At 40.7% G+C, this 17916-nt stretch overlaps 1 protein-coding gene across 2 annotated transcripts in view; it reads right to left on the reverse strand.

Annotated features, from left to right (window-relative positions):
• The window catches only part of osbp2b (oxysterol binding protein 2b), a 50671-nt gene that overhangs the window by 5537 nt on the left and 27218 nt on the right, over positions 1–17916 (reverse strand). For both annotated transcript variants that reach the window (XM_058635295.1, XM_058635294.1), the window contains 12 exons: positions 13479–13729; positions 9854–10052; positions 8517–8637; positions 8026–8092; positions 6547–6699; positions 6212–6457; positions 5202–5322; positions 3955–4058; positions 3056–3151; positions 2606–2790; positions 2243–2463; positions 408–425 (listed from right to left, as the gene is read on the reverse strand). In XM_058635295.1, the coding sequence (XP_058491278.1) occupies positions 408–425; positions 2243–2463; positions 2606–2790; positions 3056–3151; positions 3955–4058; positions 5202–5322; positions 6212–6457; positions 6547–6699; positions 8026–8092; positions 8517–8637; positions 9854–10052; positions 13479–13729 (1782 nt within the window). The remainder of the gene's footprint in view (positions 1–407; positions 426–2242; positions 2464–2605; positions 2791–3055; positions 3152–3954; positions 4059–5201; positions 5323–6211; positions 6458–6546; positions 6700–8025; positions 8093–8516; positions 8638–9853; positions 10053–13478; positions 13730–17916) is intronic.

Consider the following 17916-nt stretch of genomic DNA (forward strand, 5'->3'; position numbering starts at 1 on the left):
AAATCGCAGTTAAATATTTTACACAAATCATTCAGCCCAAAGATTAAAATAACTAATTTGCTGCTGGTAAGTGAACAACAATAACAGAGCTCACAAACAGTCAAACACCTGCTGATGTGGCTTCACCACAACACACCAAGTTATTTTTCTTATCCGTTATTACATATAAACATATTATCAGAACTAAATGAAAATGTCACATGTGCACAGGAAAAACTTTTTTCTTTTTTTTTCCCTTATCCTCCATTATCTGGAGAAGTTGACATGAGAGGGGCATCATGCAGTTCCCACACAGAGGCAGACCACACAGAAGACACACACAGGATGGAGTGTAGTGTGTGTGTGTGCTTGTGTGTACGTGGGAGCGATGCACAACAGAGGGATGTGGAGTAACCCCCACCACTCACCAGAGTCATATTCACACTCTGACCATCAATAGAGGGAGGAAAAGAAAGACAAGTCATGGGTACAGAGAATACATTCTTGTCTACCAACAACACACACACACGCAGGTTCACACAGCTATCCTTCACTGTATTGATTTCCATTTATTTAAATAGCCAAAACAAAGCATTATCTTAAACTTAACCATAAATAGTTAATAGTTAATGCCTGACAAGAGCAGTGTTTATGCCAGAAAATATCCTAAAAATGTAACAAATGCACACACACAAACACACAGAGAGTTCAGTCTGACGTCTAACACCAGGTTCCTTTTAGCTCTTCTTTTTTAACTTAATCAAGGATGAAGGGCATGACATGATATTGAGTGTCAGCATTGATCTGATCCAGGCTAAATCATTGACTCAAATGAAATGAAAATGGTCAAATCTGATACGACCCTTCAACCGTAATTACATTGTACATGCTTCGATAAGCACAGGTAATGTGCTGTAAAGAAAGATGTCCATCACCATCGTCATGTGACCAAGATGAGAGTGAGGGCTGCAAATGTCCTCCATGCAGTTGGAGCTTATAGACTGAATTGTACAGATATTTGTATCAGTAGAAATGCAAAGTTGTGGTATTGGTATAAGATGTAAAAAAAAAAAGGTATTGAGCAATTTAACCATCAAGATCAGAAGACCATAAGAAGACGTGGTTCATAATTATGTAAGAAATCATTTGTATGACTGAACAGCTGCTACAAACCAATCCCGTTATGCAAGTCTTTGGTTTGAGGTCTGTGTTAGTTGTTTGTCACAGTAATAACTGTCTCGACACACAGTTGTAAACTATGCATTAGACTGTACGAGTGCCAGCTGGTACTGGAAAGGCACTTGTTCTGTTTTTATGATGTTGTCAATGTCCTTTAGCACTGAAACATCTGAATCTGAATGTAAGACAGTTAAATTACATACCACAATGATTTGTATTGTCATCGGTTTTAATTATTTCAATTTGGTTTTTTTCTGTTAGTGATGGTATGGACACTAGCTGAACTAAAGCTGTTGCCAATAAATCATTTTGTTGGGGAAAATGTTTTCATTTACTCAACAAATGAAACCAAACTGATTAAAATCTACACAAACAACAATAGGGTCTGTAGTGCTGTTTGGTTCACATATAATTTCCATCCTAATATTTATGTACAGAGTCTTAAATCTTTAGATTTTTAATCAAATATATATCTACAGTAGGTGACTGTCCTTCCTAGTCTTTTAAACAGATGATAATATTTTTGTACTTTGTAAGTACAAGCTTTATGGCTCACTTCCTTCTATTTTTTTCATCGTCCTTCAATAAGCATCTCTTGACTCACATGTAACAGTATATGCCTCACTTCATACCTTTATCCATAGCGTCTCCATCCTTCCTCCTTCTCATTGCTAATTATTTTTTAATTGAATTGAATTGAATTGAATTGAATTGAATCAATTCGTTGATGGATAACCCATGTTTGTTTCTGTCAGGTTGGTAAATAGATTAGCTGGATCTATTAAAATAAAATAAAAAAATAATAATCTATCCAATAAAATGGCCCAGAATATGAAACCAAAGTGACAAAATGTTCTCACAGTACCATGAGGTCTGTAATAACATTTAGTTTACAACCAACAAGTCTTGATCTTTAGGTTTTTACTCAAACATACTGTATATGTGTCAGGATATTTATTGCCAAAATAAGTCCTCAAACTTTGGATTTACTTTCTCCTCCATTGTCCCTGCTTGTCTTCGTCTTTACTCAGCATCACTTGACTCATCACACATCACACTTAACAGTATATTCAAAATTTCATACCATCATCCATGGCGTCTGAGGCCTCTGCTTCCCTCCTCCTTCTCACTGCTCTCTGTTTCTCCTCCAGCCTCTGTTTTTCTGAGTTCGCTTCGTCCCATCGACCGTCCTCCATCAGCCTCTGGTCTGGTCTCAGGCGGCTGTCCGTCAGTGCCACTCCGTCGTCCAACTCGTTCAGGGTCAATGCCAGTGCAGAGAAGAAGTACATGTTCTCAGCGTTGTCCCTGTAATAGCGAGGGGTTCAGGTACATTTTGTGGGGTGCTGTGATCAATAATATCGACCGAACACTACAGCTGTTATACAACAACAATGACTCATGTATTCCAATGTTCCTCCTCGTGAGGCTGATGAGGTGAAGTGCTTACGGGAGAGGGTATTTCTTCCAGAGCAGTTTGGGGGACAACGTCTGATAGACGGTCTTCTGCTTGCCCTCAGATCCGCTGCCTCCTCGGCTGCTCTGAACGATCTTGGCACTCTCCATCTTATCATCCCACGTACCAGAGAGGATGTAGTGAGCCTGACCATCACTGTCAGCCACCACACCTGTCACCTGGAAACAGCAACGTGAAATCAGAGGCAGCTCAAAAAAATGAACACACTAAAGCAAGTCATCTATCACCATGTTCTTATGTGACCTCATATAGTAAAAGTACACACTGTCCTACAACATTTACACTGCACTACACTTAAGAATTACTGTACATTTGTTGGTGCTGTCCAGCAGGAGGCAGCATTACACAAAATAACAGAGACTATATATATGACATTATGCCAAGGTCGGGTATGAGCAAAGTGGGGAAAAAATAATAATTTACCTTACGAGGAACGTCCCTGGAGAAATAACTGTAGGGAGAAAACTTGAGTTGGCAGGTCTCTTTTGTCCTGTGATTTATAATCTCAATGTCCCCCGACTGGACAAACACAGAAAGAGAGAGAAAGAGAGGGATACAGCTCAGTGCTTTAGAGGGCTTTACAGTCTGTTAATGAAGTGACATCATCTGTCCTTGGACTCTTGGTTCCACTAAGGAACAACTCCCCAAAAACTCCTTTAACAAGGGGAAAAATACTTAAATAACCATATACATGAGCATTTATATCTCAAAGAAGTTCATCAAATCAAACTGCAAATTATTTAATACTGCCAAGAAACACAGACAAAATAGAAATAGAGTTGCTTTCACAGAATATTGATATTTCACGTATGAAAAGTGGATGTTTTTGCCAGATGTAATGAAATTCCCTCCAGGCATTTCACATACATCAAATTCACGACACAATGACAGAGAGAAAAAAGAGGAAAGACTGATGGATAATCTGGAAAATATATACCAGAATGCCTGTGGACATGCCTGTCAAACAAAAAAAAATAAGGTGAGGTTCTGCAGAGACAGGCAGATGAAGCCTGTCCGTCTGTCCCGCCTCCTCACTCTGCATAACTGCCTTCACACACAGAGCGAAGAAGCTGTTATTTTAGGATTTTATTAGAGCTCAAAGCTGAAGATAGATCTCTCAAGATTGTGAAGATCCTTATTCCTGAGCTTCTAAGGCTTTCTTCTGATTCTGTTTTGTTTTGTTCAGAGGGGAAGTCAAAAGCTCTCCTGGACACACATTTTGCCACACAGAATGAAAACAAAAACAAAACACCTCTGAAAAGCCGGAGGTACCAAGGCAGCCTGGGTGAATGTCTACCAGTGAGAAACGCTAGGAAACAGACCTGGTCAATCCACAGCTTGCCCACGATGATGTTGTGCACCGTGGAGGTGACCTTTCTCCATACATAGTGGTTCCCACTGGAGTGGAAATGCAGGTGAATGGTACCTGGGGAGGGACAAGGACAAAATGTCAGAGCTGCGACTGCAGACCTAAAATGAACATGTTGGATTGCAGGTTCACTGTTACGATCGTAAATCTGTTTGTGAACACAGTCATTTCGACCTGCAGCAGCTGGAAAACCTGTCTTCTAAATACATGTTTTCTCCATATATTACACTTAACCTGACTTAACCTGTTTGAAATGGTTACTGCATTTTCAGTCCAAACCACTATCGAGCTTGGTTGTCAGAATTTTCGAAACACAGAAGCATGGAGCTGCACTAATACCTGGTGTTTCACTGTTTTCATGCACATACACATAAATAAGTGCCCCGGCCTCTGTTTTATTTTTACTTATTGTTCTTATATCAACAACAGACAGAGAAGGAAAGTGTAAGTTTTTCCCCCACTCCTCTGGTCTAGATGTTTTTGAGAGCATTTGTGGGTCTTTTTAGGTTTGGTCATGGCATTACTGACTCATAGCTGCTGTGTTTGAGTAACTCTGCTGGTAACCTGGGTGTCAAAGTGCTACAAGCTGTGTTATTGGGTGATTTGTAGTGGGTGGCACAACAGACAATAAACCAAAACATAAATAGAGTTTGCAGTCCACAAAAGAACATTTTAAATGCGAATGAACTGTCTGCACCATTGCTATCAGTGAAAGCAGAAGCTAAATTTAACACTGTTCTTTCATCTCTGATGACATATCATGATCATTTTATGACTTGGTACAATATATGTCTTAAATATAGCCCCTTTAAATTATTAGCAAATGTCACCTCCGAGGGGGCATGTAAGAAAAATTGAGGGGAATGCTAAATCCCTTTTGTGGTTCCTCAATCTATCAAATCTCTAATTTATCTGCACCAAAAGACCCCTGCTCTCTCTCTACTGTCCCAGAGCCAGAGCAAATTCCCTTTATACTCATATTTTATGTACATGTCATGGAGGTCATAAACCCTCCTGATTCATACTCACTCTGCCTCTGTCTTCACATCGTGTAGGAGGCAAATCAGTGGTCTCCTACAATCACTGGGGAAATGGAGCCCCTCATAATGCAAATATGATGCTGTTCAGTTCATGTGATGGAACTTTTATTTACCCATAGGTTTTTTGTTTTTTTATAGCTTCCCTGCTGCATTGTCTTACCCAGAGGCATTATGGAGAGGTATTTGCCACGGAACTTGCTGGCAATGGTAATTTCCTGCCACAGGGTCCAGCCTTTTTGGGAAATCACATGATGTGCAGCAGCAGGGGGGTGATGGCTTACCTTAGAGGGTGGAGAGACAAAAGTTTGAGCAGAACACAAAAGAGATAATATAAGCAGCAAGTGTTTGAACACACTTGGCACTTTCACACCAGCATGATTCCTGTTTCGGGCTCCAGTTCTGTTTTAAAATCTCTGCGCACTCAGCGAAACCAGTCTGTGTTAACACCATTTAAGTGAAACACACACAGTGTGAATGTGAATGCACAGCGTGAGCAGAAGTAGACATGCCAGTGGCAACATGCCACATGCTATTAGACATATATTACATAACTTAATCAGTGTAATTTGGCTTCAGGGCCCCTTTCAGGTATCAGGGTTGAATAATAAAACATGTGATTGAGGGGCACTATGGAGACATATCACATGACATAACCAGTGTTATTTGGCTCCAGGGCCCCATTAAAATATTGGGATGTATATCGTAGTAGTGAAGATATCGAGATTGTAGCGCAGAGGCTTTGGCTTCAGGGCCCCCTGAGCCCTTCGGCCCCTGGAACTAGTAGGCCCATTCAGTAATCCATCCTTGGCAACATGGCAGATTGCACTGAGCTTCTGCGAGCTGCTGATTCTCCTTTTGTTAACCCCTCTGGAATTCAGGGCATAACAAATTGCCACCAAACATTTTGTCGCTTCCAGTGTAAACTGTATGTTTTTCATTTTCGGACTTGCCCACCAATGCCATAACAGTTTGCAATGGAAAGTATTTATTGGTTGTGGTGGACTTCAAAATTTCAGGTTCTGGTTTAGTGCTGCTCAGTTCACAATTTGGTTCAGGAACTAGAACATTGCTGGAGCTGTACTAGTGTGAAAGGTCTAAAAGTTTATTAGATGTGCTTGTATGCACACGAGTGATTGTGTATATGAAATTGCCCTATGGCGTTGCCATTACCTGCTCACACAAAGAGCGGTAGCCAAACTCTTCCAGGCGATCGAGCTCGTAGGTCTCGCCCAGGAGTGGGTTGAAGGGCTTGGCTGTCCGATGAACCGTGGTGGAGTAGGAAGAGACAGAGAAGGCGGCAACTAGGCACATCTGCTCCAGGGAGGAGTCGCAGCGTGCTGCCTTGTCCAGAAGCTCATGATACTCAAGGTCCTCAGTGAGACGCTGCAGCATTGACAGGGGCTCATTGAAGTTTACCTGAATGGGAGATAAAGCAGTGAAACTCAAAAAATGTTATACATGCACTTGATTTTAGCAAAGAGGAGAACCACGGCTTTAACACTTACAGGCATGGGGATTTTTGAAAGCTCCTTGCCAATGCAGTTCTTCATGATGCTCCATAAATTGAGGGAGTAGTTGGGCTTGGCTGGGATATGAGTCCGCCTCTGTCTGCGAGGCTGCAGCTCCTTCCCTGACACATCGTTACAGCCTGGAGACATCTGTGATGAGACAGAGGGGGATGGAAAGGAGACTGATAAAGTGGGATTGTAACTTTATATAAAAAGAATATGTGATATTGTCAAAAGACCCAGTCAAGTTGACCATTCCTGTATTAAAAGGCCATGCAGAAGACAACACACTCCACCTAGGAAGGTTTACCTGGAAATGTACCCATGAGTGCAGAGAGAGTGAGGCAGAAACAGAAGGCTAAAGAACCTTGGGCTCGTGCACTTCAACATCCACTCTTGCTGATTTATCATCGCTTATTGTCGCTACCCCCTGCATTTGCTGCATAAAGCACATTATCTGCATTTAAAACGAAGATTCCTTAGTTTTATTGCATCATATTTTATTTTATTCAAAAGGGTTTCGTTAAAGTGCCTATAGCCTCTTCTCAATGATGTAGAAGTGCGACTATGCCAGGCTCATAAAAGAAGGTTCATACAGTTGTCTCTAGACCCAGGTAATTAACATTTCCCTAGCAGCAAGAGCGTGCTTGCAGCTAAACAATGTTTTTCAGCTCTGGCAACAACTGCTATATTCTAGAAAGAAGCTGGATTTAATAGAAGTGGGTGTATTAGTATTCCCACAAGCAGGCCAGTGAGGTTGCTAGTGGAAAGACTGAGGGGAAGGATTTAGGAAGCAATGAGTTGGGGGCCTCAGCCTAAGTCTTACAGACTTAGAGTCTGTTTTCAAGGTGAATTCCGATTAGACGATACAGATCATTCCACGTAGGGCTTCTGTACTGGAGTGAATGGGTAACAATGTATAAAGGGTTGAGAAATACCTTAAAATGTATTGGCAGCTTGGCAGAGGATGACAAGACACAGTGAAAGAGCAAGTGAAAGGAGCTTGGGAGAAAGGCAAAAGTGCCATTAAACAGCAAAGAAGTAGAAGAAGTTGTTAAAAAGTGAAAAGAGGCTGAAATGCAACATTACGGATGTCAACATGCCATAAAACACGAGAGAAAAAAAGAAGAACAACAAGTAAAAGGCAGGAACACAGGAAACAGAGGATAAGAAGCAGCAGAGGGGGAGTTAAGAGGAGCAGATGTTTAACTGGTAATTAAGATTTAGAGCAACGATGCAGCTGTGTATCTTTAGCACCACAGGGTTGAGAACGAGACCCAGACAAAGGCTGCGTGTGTGTTTGTGCATTGGATAAATGTAGGGTAGGAAAGAGGGACTGTGAGAACAGCAATTGAGGGTGGTTATATACATCAATCAATATTAAATGAGACATACTGTATAAATATATATAGAGAGAGAGATTACAGAAGTTAGCACTGTTCATAAATGTCAATCCTATTAGTTGGAGACACTTACATGGTCGTCCTGGTTCCAATCGTTGGGGTGACCTGAACTTGCTCCGCTCAAATTGCTCTGAGAACGCCTGGGACAGAATGAAAATGTTTCTCTGAGGTGAACTGGATGTGTGTAACACAAAATCATTGTCAATTTCTCATCTGTTATCACTTGAGTGTGCACACACACGCGCAGTACTAACACAATATACACCGAGGAGCAAAGAGATTACAGGGTTTTAAAGATGAATGATGTGTTCTTTCTATTACATTTAGCCACTGGAGTTGAGGGATATGTTGAAAGAGATGAGCCATAAAAAAGTGACTGAAGCGCTGCAGAAATAAGTGGAGTTGTCAGAAAGAGATTGACTCCAGTGCAATAAACAAATATGTGGCAAAGGCAGCAGAGTTGCAAAGAAAAAGAGGATTACTTTTACCAAAATTACTTATCTTTGCTACATGAAAGCCTTTAATTATTTTAATACCTGAAAAACATTCCTGTGTGCGACTGACCTGTGCTGTATATTCTCAGTGGTCGTCACTGTGATAAACGCAGGGGAATCCTCCATGGCATCAAAAAACTCAGTATCCTCATCTTCATCACTCGCCTCTTCTTTGAGCGGCCTCTCGCTTCCTTCATTCGGGCACATATGCATTTGTGAGTACATACAGACGGCGTGCAGCATCAGCAGAACCATCACATGTTGGTAACTGTGTATTTTACAGAGTTAACCGAGAGGGCAGCGTGTAATCACACTCCCATGGTGATTAATTAGGGAGTAATTAGCTTAGTGAAATTGGCAATGCTTCTACTGGTTAGCTAGTCTGACTGGTCCCTGTCAGTGTGTGCTTCCCATGTTCAGTAGCCAGTAGTTCAATATTCACTATATTCAGGACATTCAATGATGTGTTCAAAGTGAAGCGTCCAACAGAGAAGCACAAATTATAAAACAGAATTGAGAGGGAAAAATGTACGTTTCAAAGAAACATTAACGTCTGGCAAGTCACAACCTTCATCTAGGGATGCACGATATTGGACTTTTTGCCCATATCCAATATTCTGAGTGCTTAGGTCAATAAACAATACCAATATCTATAAATTTGTCCCTGCTCCAAACTCTAGAGGTAATTTAGTCTCTTCTGTAGTACATTAACATAATATGTTAATGTAAATAAACATTAATTAATAAACATAAAAAATAAATGTTGGAGAGGATGCAAGCATAGAAGTCAAGAAGGTAGCAGTCTATTCAGTCTACTAATACTGATATTGTGCATTATTACCTTCATCATTAATCAATTCTCCATGTTTAAATTCAAACACTGCATCTGGTTTACTAGTAATACTTTTTATTTTGGCATCAATTATATATATTATAATTAATGTATTATAATTATTAAAAGGTAAGGTGTTTGGGTTTCCCCTTGCTAAAGGCAAAACATGTATGTTTTAGATGAACTTTAAAGAAAAAAAGGCATTAGTGAAAACATTATGGAGGTACCATAATCAATAAGCCCATTCCTATGGATGTCAGCCTTGGGGTTACTGTATATTCCCAAACTACTGTTGGTTATAGGTAAACAACAAGTGGTGGGGGTGGGGGGTGCATTAACAAACAGACAGAAGCGTTCACATGATCTACAGTTTGTAGTGAAGGTAATTATCTTCTTTAACTTAAGCATCATTCAATTTAATCCATCTGACACGACTTAAGACTTCCACTGTACGAGGACTGCACACGGCATCAATCCTGAGTCAATAACACATGACTTTTAGCCAATAAAGTGAAGCTCACTCACAGGAAACATCTCACACACACACACACACACACACGGACAGTCCTTCTCACCCTTGTTGGTGGTCGGGGCACTGGGTGTGCTGGACACAAGCGTGGGCGCTTCTCTCCACGCTCGCTCCAGGCTGTTATGCTGCTTGGCTAGTTGCTCAATGGTTTCTTCTAGGTGAGCGCGCTGCTCCCGCTCATACTGCAGCGCCCGCTGCCATCTCCTACTGTGAGTCTCTGCTAAATCCAAGAAGTCTCGGCACGCCTGGGGGGGAACACAAGAGTACGGAAAGTTTTTTTTGCATAAAATATCACAATTTTATTACGATTTAACTCCTGAATAACAAGTTAAAAGTTACTTTCCACTTGCTTTGACAGACAGCTCAGAGTTTTACAATTAAAAATACAAACAGAATACAGATTATTGAAAAAACAAAACAAAACAACACTTTTGGTCCATGTTCAATTCAAAAGAATGTCTCCTTTACAATAAGATCATAAAAATCTTGATTAATATGTCAACAAATAATGCAACATTTCCACACAGATGACATTATGAGAGAAAGACACAACAGAATACAAAAAAGATGTAAATCTCCATTAATCATTGTAATCAAGGGTATTAATCACTACTATCATCAGTATGTTAATTAGTTCTCTGTGGAACATTTACTGAGTCTTCCTGCTGTGTCAAATGTGCGTCAGAGAAAACTGAAACCACAGACAACTTCAGTGAGTGATGAGCTGATTGCACAGCAGATGAATCAGGGTTCATGAGGGGCATCATTGTTGCTGTGGTTCTACTGCTCAGACAAAGAGGTTACTTCAGATCAAACACACGTGGGTGTATCATCTGTCAGCTCTGCCTCACAGTGAGCACAAAGGTCAGCGAACCCAAATAACACCTCACACACATGACTACATGTATGATGGAAATGTCACGGTAGAGTCACAGTCAACAAATCAGCCTCCAGAGTTTGATTTTCTTTTGATAGAAAAATCTCTGAAACTCTAAGGTATTTTCTTTGGAACAAACACTGTGACAGTCAGTTATTGTTTTTGTGTCATGGTTGGAACAGCGCATAAATACATAGAGTGCACTTTGCAGGCCAGAGGGGCCAGAGGGGCTGTTCAGAGTGACCCTGAACCACTAAGAGAAAGCTGCGGCTGCAGGCAGCGAGGTGGACGGATGACTCTGTCACACAGCTCACATAATCTCTGCTCTCAGAGAGGGATGTACTCTAAACCATGTACACAATATGACAACACCTGCAGCGAACAGGATTTCTAACATTCCTGTCACACACACACAGGGTACACTCCAGCCTTTGCCCCATCTCCTGTCCAGTGTCAGTTGAGTTGGTATCAACAGTATAGGTAACGAATTATTGTAATATCTAAAATATGTCTCAAAAATATTTAATCTGGCCATGCCACAAACGTAAAAATGTATATGAAATAATTGTCTGTTCATGATTGTTGCTTGATTTTGAATTTACTTGTGAGTTTAGACTGTGCAATTAAAGCAGATCATGACTATAACTGTGTATTTAAAATGATATGTAAGTCAATGATGCAGTTTTATTCTAAGCTGATAAAGCTGAAATATTATTCATCCTTATTCTTAATAAAGGTTGCATTTCAATTGCTTTAGATCATTAATCTGCTGACTGAAAGCCTATTTTGCTAAAAGAAAAAAGAAAACACAAGCGCAAAAAGAAAAATAATTGGTTTTAAACCAGCCTCGACTCTCTCCAGTCTCTTACCTTCATCTGTCTTCCATCAGGTGTCTAAACTTCAAACTCGGTGCATTGGTTTAAATGTTAGATGTGCATGTGACGTTGTGGTCCACTTCCTCAGAGATAATCATGATATGAAACTCAACACCCACTTGAAAACGTATGATGGTTCCACTTTTTTTAAAGCTGACTCACCCAGTGCAACCACAGACTGCATGTGACGTCCGGTGGGGCAAGAAAAAGGTTAATGGACATGCGGGAGTGGATATGTAAGTAAAGAGATATCAGCATTAAATTAAAACATCCTGGTCAAGTATGCAGATTAAGCAACATGGCAAAGAATAAAGTAAATGTCTTTGCATCCACCACCTGTTAAGAGCTTTGATTTATGTGAGCAGTTACTTGGCCACTAAATTAACAAGTGCAACCTTCTCCATGGGCCGGGGTCAAATCTCTGAGTGCATGCAGTGGTTTTCTGCCTTTACAACCTCTACTCGCTGTGATACTTTGATAGCCTTCTTACATCTATCGCCCCCCAAAAAACAGGTCTTTATAGTGGTTGCCCATATACAGTGCTGCTCCTTTTACACCTATCAATAACACAAGCAACAGACCAGGCAATCAGACATACACTACAAGAAAAGCACAGAGCAGACAAAACTACTGACAATTCAAAGTCACCCAGAGACAGAGAAGCAGGAGGAAAGACAAACCTTGCACGATTGTCTGGCTTTAATCAGAGCAGGCCTGTCTCTATGTCTAACTGTCTAACTAGTCCAGGAGGCTCTGACATTCCTCACCAAGCAGGGAGGGTCAGGGGTTTGAGGGGAGGAGTGGGGGAGCAAAGACTAAATCTGTCCCCCACACCCACTATCATATCTAGTATCACTCCCCCAGGACCTCAACCCTCTGTGAACTCTCATCCACTACTGACATTCTGCACAGTCCATGGTATTCACCACTGAGGAGAATGGAACGGCGCCCGATACAGTAGAGGACTTCTTGTTATGATGCTAGCTCTCAGAGCCAAACATGAACACAGTGGTAACTGAAAAGGTTGTCGTGTTCAGTTCAATGTAGAAAACAAGGCGTAGTCACTCGTAGACCAGCATTTCTGAACATGAAATTTGAGATAGTGACATTTAACAGGAGGTGGTGGTGTGTAACCATAGACCGTATATAAAAAAGGTCTTCCTGTTATCTTGCTGAAGTCAGTCAGGAAGTTTGAATATGCTGAATAGCCATCAGGGGGCGAACAGTTGCCAAAAGGTTTACGTTGTGAGAAAATTAGCCTACTTCTCACTTGATTTAAAACGCCAGTAAACATTTCCCATGTTTAAGGTCTTCCTCATTTAATAGAACATGATTTCACTTTGGTAAATGAGGATCCCATTTAGAGGAAAATAGACGATAAAGTACACATTAGTGCTGCAACCAGGTGACGACGCCTCTGAACTTGTGGTTGCAATACGTCAACATCACAATTCTAGAGGCTTCAAAATGGGAGTTCGGATTCTAATGGGTGATGTTACAACCTGCTGCCACTTGGGTGTTTAAAGCAATTCACACATACAGTACGTGTTAGAGGTGTCAAGTGAAACAGAACCTTGAATTTCAACATCCAACATCAATAGAATTGCATCCTACACAAACCAAAATTAAAAGCTCTTGCTATGTAGTTAGCAATGTCAGACACAACCTCTGATGGCTACCTCCAGCACCACGCGTCAGGTCCATCCACCTTCAAATGTAGTCTCTGTGTCTCCAGCTCACTGGCTCAGTTTCATATGCCATGAAATGTTAAGTCATCGCATCTCTTACTACTTACTAACCAGGGCATTATAGACGACTGGCATTCCTCCCACATTAATCATGCCAGAGCATGGAGAACGCATGCATTACTCAGTACTCTGCTGCTGCTTCTTTTATCCTGGTCCGTCTCAAATACTCACATTGATCATAGCATTGGAAGTGATTCGGAAGAGTGTGGCTCGCTCGTTGACTGCCTTGAACTTCTCCCCTCCTTCCACTGGGATTTTCAGACCCTCGAGTTCACTTAGCGAGCGCTGCAGGGCCGCACCGTGCTTGGCGATGAGGTCGTTGCATGTGCTGAGGTCATCGAGCTTGCTGACGAGTATTTTCAGGGTTCCCTGAATCTCGCTCCGGTCTGACTGGGATGCGGGCTCCTCGTCACCCGAGTCATCTGGAAGCAAGAGGTCATAGTTAACTCAAACTATCTTGAACAAGAGAGGACAACGGGGACTTTAAAATGCAGTTGAATCATAAGGCTCACAGTGTATCATTTAGTTATTTCTTTGCATTAGCAAAATAAATGATAACCACATAGTCACCATGACAACAAACCATTACACAGTGATTCACTCCACTGATAAAACTAGTGTTAACTTACGGAAACAACCCATCCATACCCATAAGCCTTTGCTGTAGCAGTTTACTTATGGTATGACATCATTGCAACAGTGTCCCTCAAATCTCTAAGGCATGCCCATCTTCTGAAGCGTCTGCCCACCCTCTGCCTCACATCAGTCATTATCAAAGATATTGGAAGCGACTAATAAAAACATACATTTTTACCAAGTTACATTTCAGTGACATAAATGTCAGCACTATAGAATCAGTGTTTCCCTTTATAAATCGCTCATTCAATGAAGCTCAATAATGATAAATGCACCCCCCAGCCACCCATGTGAGAGCCACATTTCTGAAAAGAGGTTACTCAAGGTTAACAGAACATACGAGAACAGTGTTGCAGTGTCAGCTCTATTACATGTACCCACACACACACAGAGCAAGCACAAGGACACACACACACACGGACAGAAATAAACCAAGGGTAAGACCCAGGTACATAAATGGTTGCAGCCCCAAAGTGAAGCAGATCTACACATTTCCTTAACTTAAGTGGACGCTCAAACAATCTTTCTGAATAAATTTGTCTCTATCTCTTATATTAAAACACCAGGGAACCAGTATGTTGGATTGTTTTTAAATCAAGAAATATTTGTACATATACTGAATATAAAATCCACAACAAAATAATATTTCCACAAATAAAAACCTCTGTTTCAATGTTCTCGTGGTGCACAAACCTTGCCAAGGCCACCCAGTTACCTTATCCAATCATATACTCAATATCCATAGCATCAGTCATGCTCTTTGTTCCAACAGCCTTATTAAGTTACTCATCCCCAAAGCCTGCACTACATTTGGTAGCTCATCATTTCAGTTTTCTGCTGCATATGACTGGAATCATGTGCAATAGACACTAAAACTCAGTCCATTCATTCCCCTCTCTCCTTTTAAAAACTGAGCGAGTGAGCAACCTATATTTAACATTTATCCTTTTTCACTTCATACATTGTAATTGCTATGAATGGGATTAGGTCAATTGGACACTAAATTGGACACTCTGTGAGTGGATGGTTGTTGGTCTCTATGTGGCCCTGGGATGGACTGGCACGACCCTCATGGGGAGGATAAAGTGGTAGAAGATAGATGGATGGATGGTTTAATATTGTTTTGTTGTTGATGTATTGCCTGCCCAGTTTCTATGCTGCTCATTGTAAATGAGAATTGGTTCTCAATTGACTTACCTGGTTAAATAAAGGTAAAAAAAGCACCACTTACCGTTTTTAACCATGGAAAAAAAGTCACTTTATTAAACTCATACTTGAACAGTGATTTCTGCCTAGACTCCTACTATACACTACAGGTTAAGCGTTTGGACTTATTCTAAATCCTAAATTTGGATCTGTATCTAATCCTTCACTTTTTGAGTAATACTGCTCACACACAAAAAAGTCATGCATAAATCTAATTACACAGCTTGAACTAAGGAAACCAATCATAAACAGGAGAAAGGGAAATATAAACAAGAAAAACTGATCATCCACAACATTAAAACCAGTGGTGTACAGCACTGTTTATCTATAGTCTAAAATCTAAAGTGATTTTTCACGGCTTAAATCAGACAGACAGAGCTAAGGGTATAAAGGAAGGCTTCTCTACCATTTAAATTCAGCCCATTGACCTCCTAATGCTCCGTCTACAAGGAGCCATTTTGCCATTTTCTTCTCTCAGGCATGCAGTGTATGAATACAACACAGAAAAGGTGTGTTATGTAGCTGATAGAATACCCTTTCACATTGTCATGGAGAGAGGCAGCGCCACAGCAACACTTTCAGTGCATGGCAGCGAGCTGAGACCTTGCAGTGAGAGAGACCATCACCTCTGTCAATCCCTATTTACATCATAAAAGCATAACAGGGGTATTTGTGAGAGGGATGCTGGTAGCTTGGACTACATCATGTAACAGCACTGTACTGGAGTCAAATGTGACGGCAGCTATTGTCCAGTAGAATGTCCGACTCCATGTGAAAACCATGCGGGCAGCACACAAAGATAACCCACGCAGACCACTAATGCTTAGTATCTGACTCATTAAGAAAAAAATCATTACCATATGTTAAATTCATTTTTGCTAAATGCAACGGCAGTATGCTGAATAATAAAGGGAATCTGGAAGCTTTCCAGGAGACTGACTGACAACGTTATGTTAATAACAAAAATATTAAACCTCCTGGTTCGTCTTAATGAATGAAGGGACTCATTTATTCATTAAGTCTTACAGTATTGCTGATAACACGTCAGTGGACCCCGGAAGATGCAAAGATCCAAAAAATGATCACACTAAAATGCTTTGAAATGAGTTGATATTGATAATTAATTACAATAAATGCCATTAATTAAAGATTAATTAGAAGTGAAAGATGAAGAAACCCGTCAATTGTCGTCTTTTTTACGAGCAGAAAAACAAAGCTGAGGATAAACATTCATTACTCATTCATTCATTCATAAGTCATTATATATGGTAAAACTCAAAGTGTGTTTGTGCGATGCATAAACATAATGTTGATTATACTGAACAGCTTATGGCTTCATTGTTCATGCACAGCTACTAAGATGGAACTAGTAAAACCCAATACACTATATTAGCAACAGCACTGTTGATGTACACTGATGTATACATTAGCTGACATGGAAATAACATGGTGTATCAGGTAGATTCAAACCAACAGATCAAGACCATATGACCTAAAATTACTAAAAACATGACAAAGTTAGTGTAGATAAACTTGTCAGAGAGGATAAAGTTAGGTGTTAGATTAAGGAGAGGGAGCCAGGAAAGGATTAGAAAAAAGGGGGGTAAGAGAGAAAAACAAAGAAAATCTCTCACCATATTTCCATTTGTGGGCATTCATTTTTTTCACACAGAGGTAACCAAAGTTCAGCCAGGAAAACCACACTGAGCTCTAGCCTCTGTGGCACTGTGTGAACATGTTAAATAAGTCTGTCAGAGACATGAAACTGTTCAGCCATGAGAGAAGACAAAAATAAAAACAGAGGTGAACCCAGCAGCCTCACAGTGCAAACAAAAGCCTTAAGAAAACCTGGATCAGGAAATGACACCACTGTGGGCTCATTACTAGCCAGCATTAAAGCATGAATCACAACACACTACAAGTCAGCGGAGAGACAGGACGGTAAAAAGGATGGAAAAAGGCTGACGGAGTAAAGTCAGAAAATTGACTGGACTGCGTGTCATGCAGTGAGTGCTGGAGAGTGAAAGAAGTGTGAGGAGAGAGAAAGAGAGAGAGAGCCACAGAAAGAGCTGGATAATGAAATCAGCTTCAAATTGGTAAAGCATGACACATCCTTTTGATGGCAAGTTGGTGTAGCTTTAACTTTACAGCAAGTCACAAGTTCTCTTCGCAAGGATCTATCCAACAACAGGCCATTGTTGAAAGTGTATTGGAAATATGTGTCCTTGAGTGGTTCTATATGGACCAATGTATGTTTGTTTTGAGAGTGTAAGGAACAACAAAGTGTAACCTTTTGACCTTCTTGTATTTGTGGATGTTATTATTTAGCGATTTTATCAGACCTGACCATGGGAACATTTGTGTGTATACACGGGCAGGAAGTTTACCCTGTCCATGGGGTTATTTTGAGCAGTAGAATTCACTTCTGAACGTTATTGAGGGTGCTTCTTTGTGTTTTCAGTCATACACCAGCCTGAGCAATGTTGCTGTTGCCTCTGTCTGCCTTGACATAAAACAAATCACTTCCTGTGCCCAGCGCGGGGATCTAACAAAAGCTATACTGAGAAACACAGAGAGAGAGTCACATGTAGCTGATGGACTTCATTAGCATCTTGTGAACTCATTAACTCCTTCAAATACAGACTAAACTGAAAATCGACCCATAGTAACCCCTTCAGGGACATCAAACATCAGACTTTTGTTCTGACCAAAGACCAAGGTCACTAAATGGCAAAGTCACCACTGACTGAGATACAGTAAACTTACC

This window comes from Solea solea, chromosome 8 (genome assembly GCF_958295425.1).
Source record: "Solea solea chromosome 8, fSolSol10.1, whole genome shotgun sequence".
NCBI classification, from domain to species: Eukaryota; Metazoa; Chordata; class Actinopteri; order Pleuronectiformes; family Soleidae; genus Solea; species Solea solea.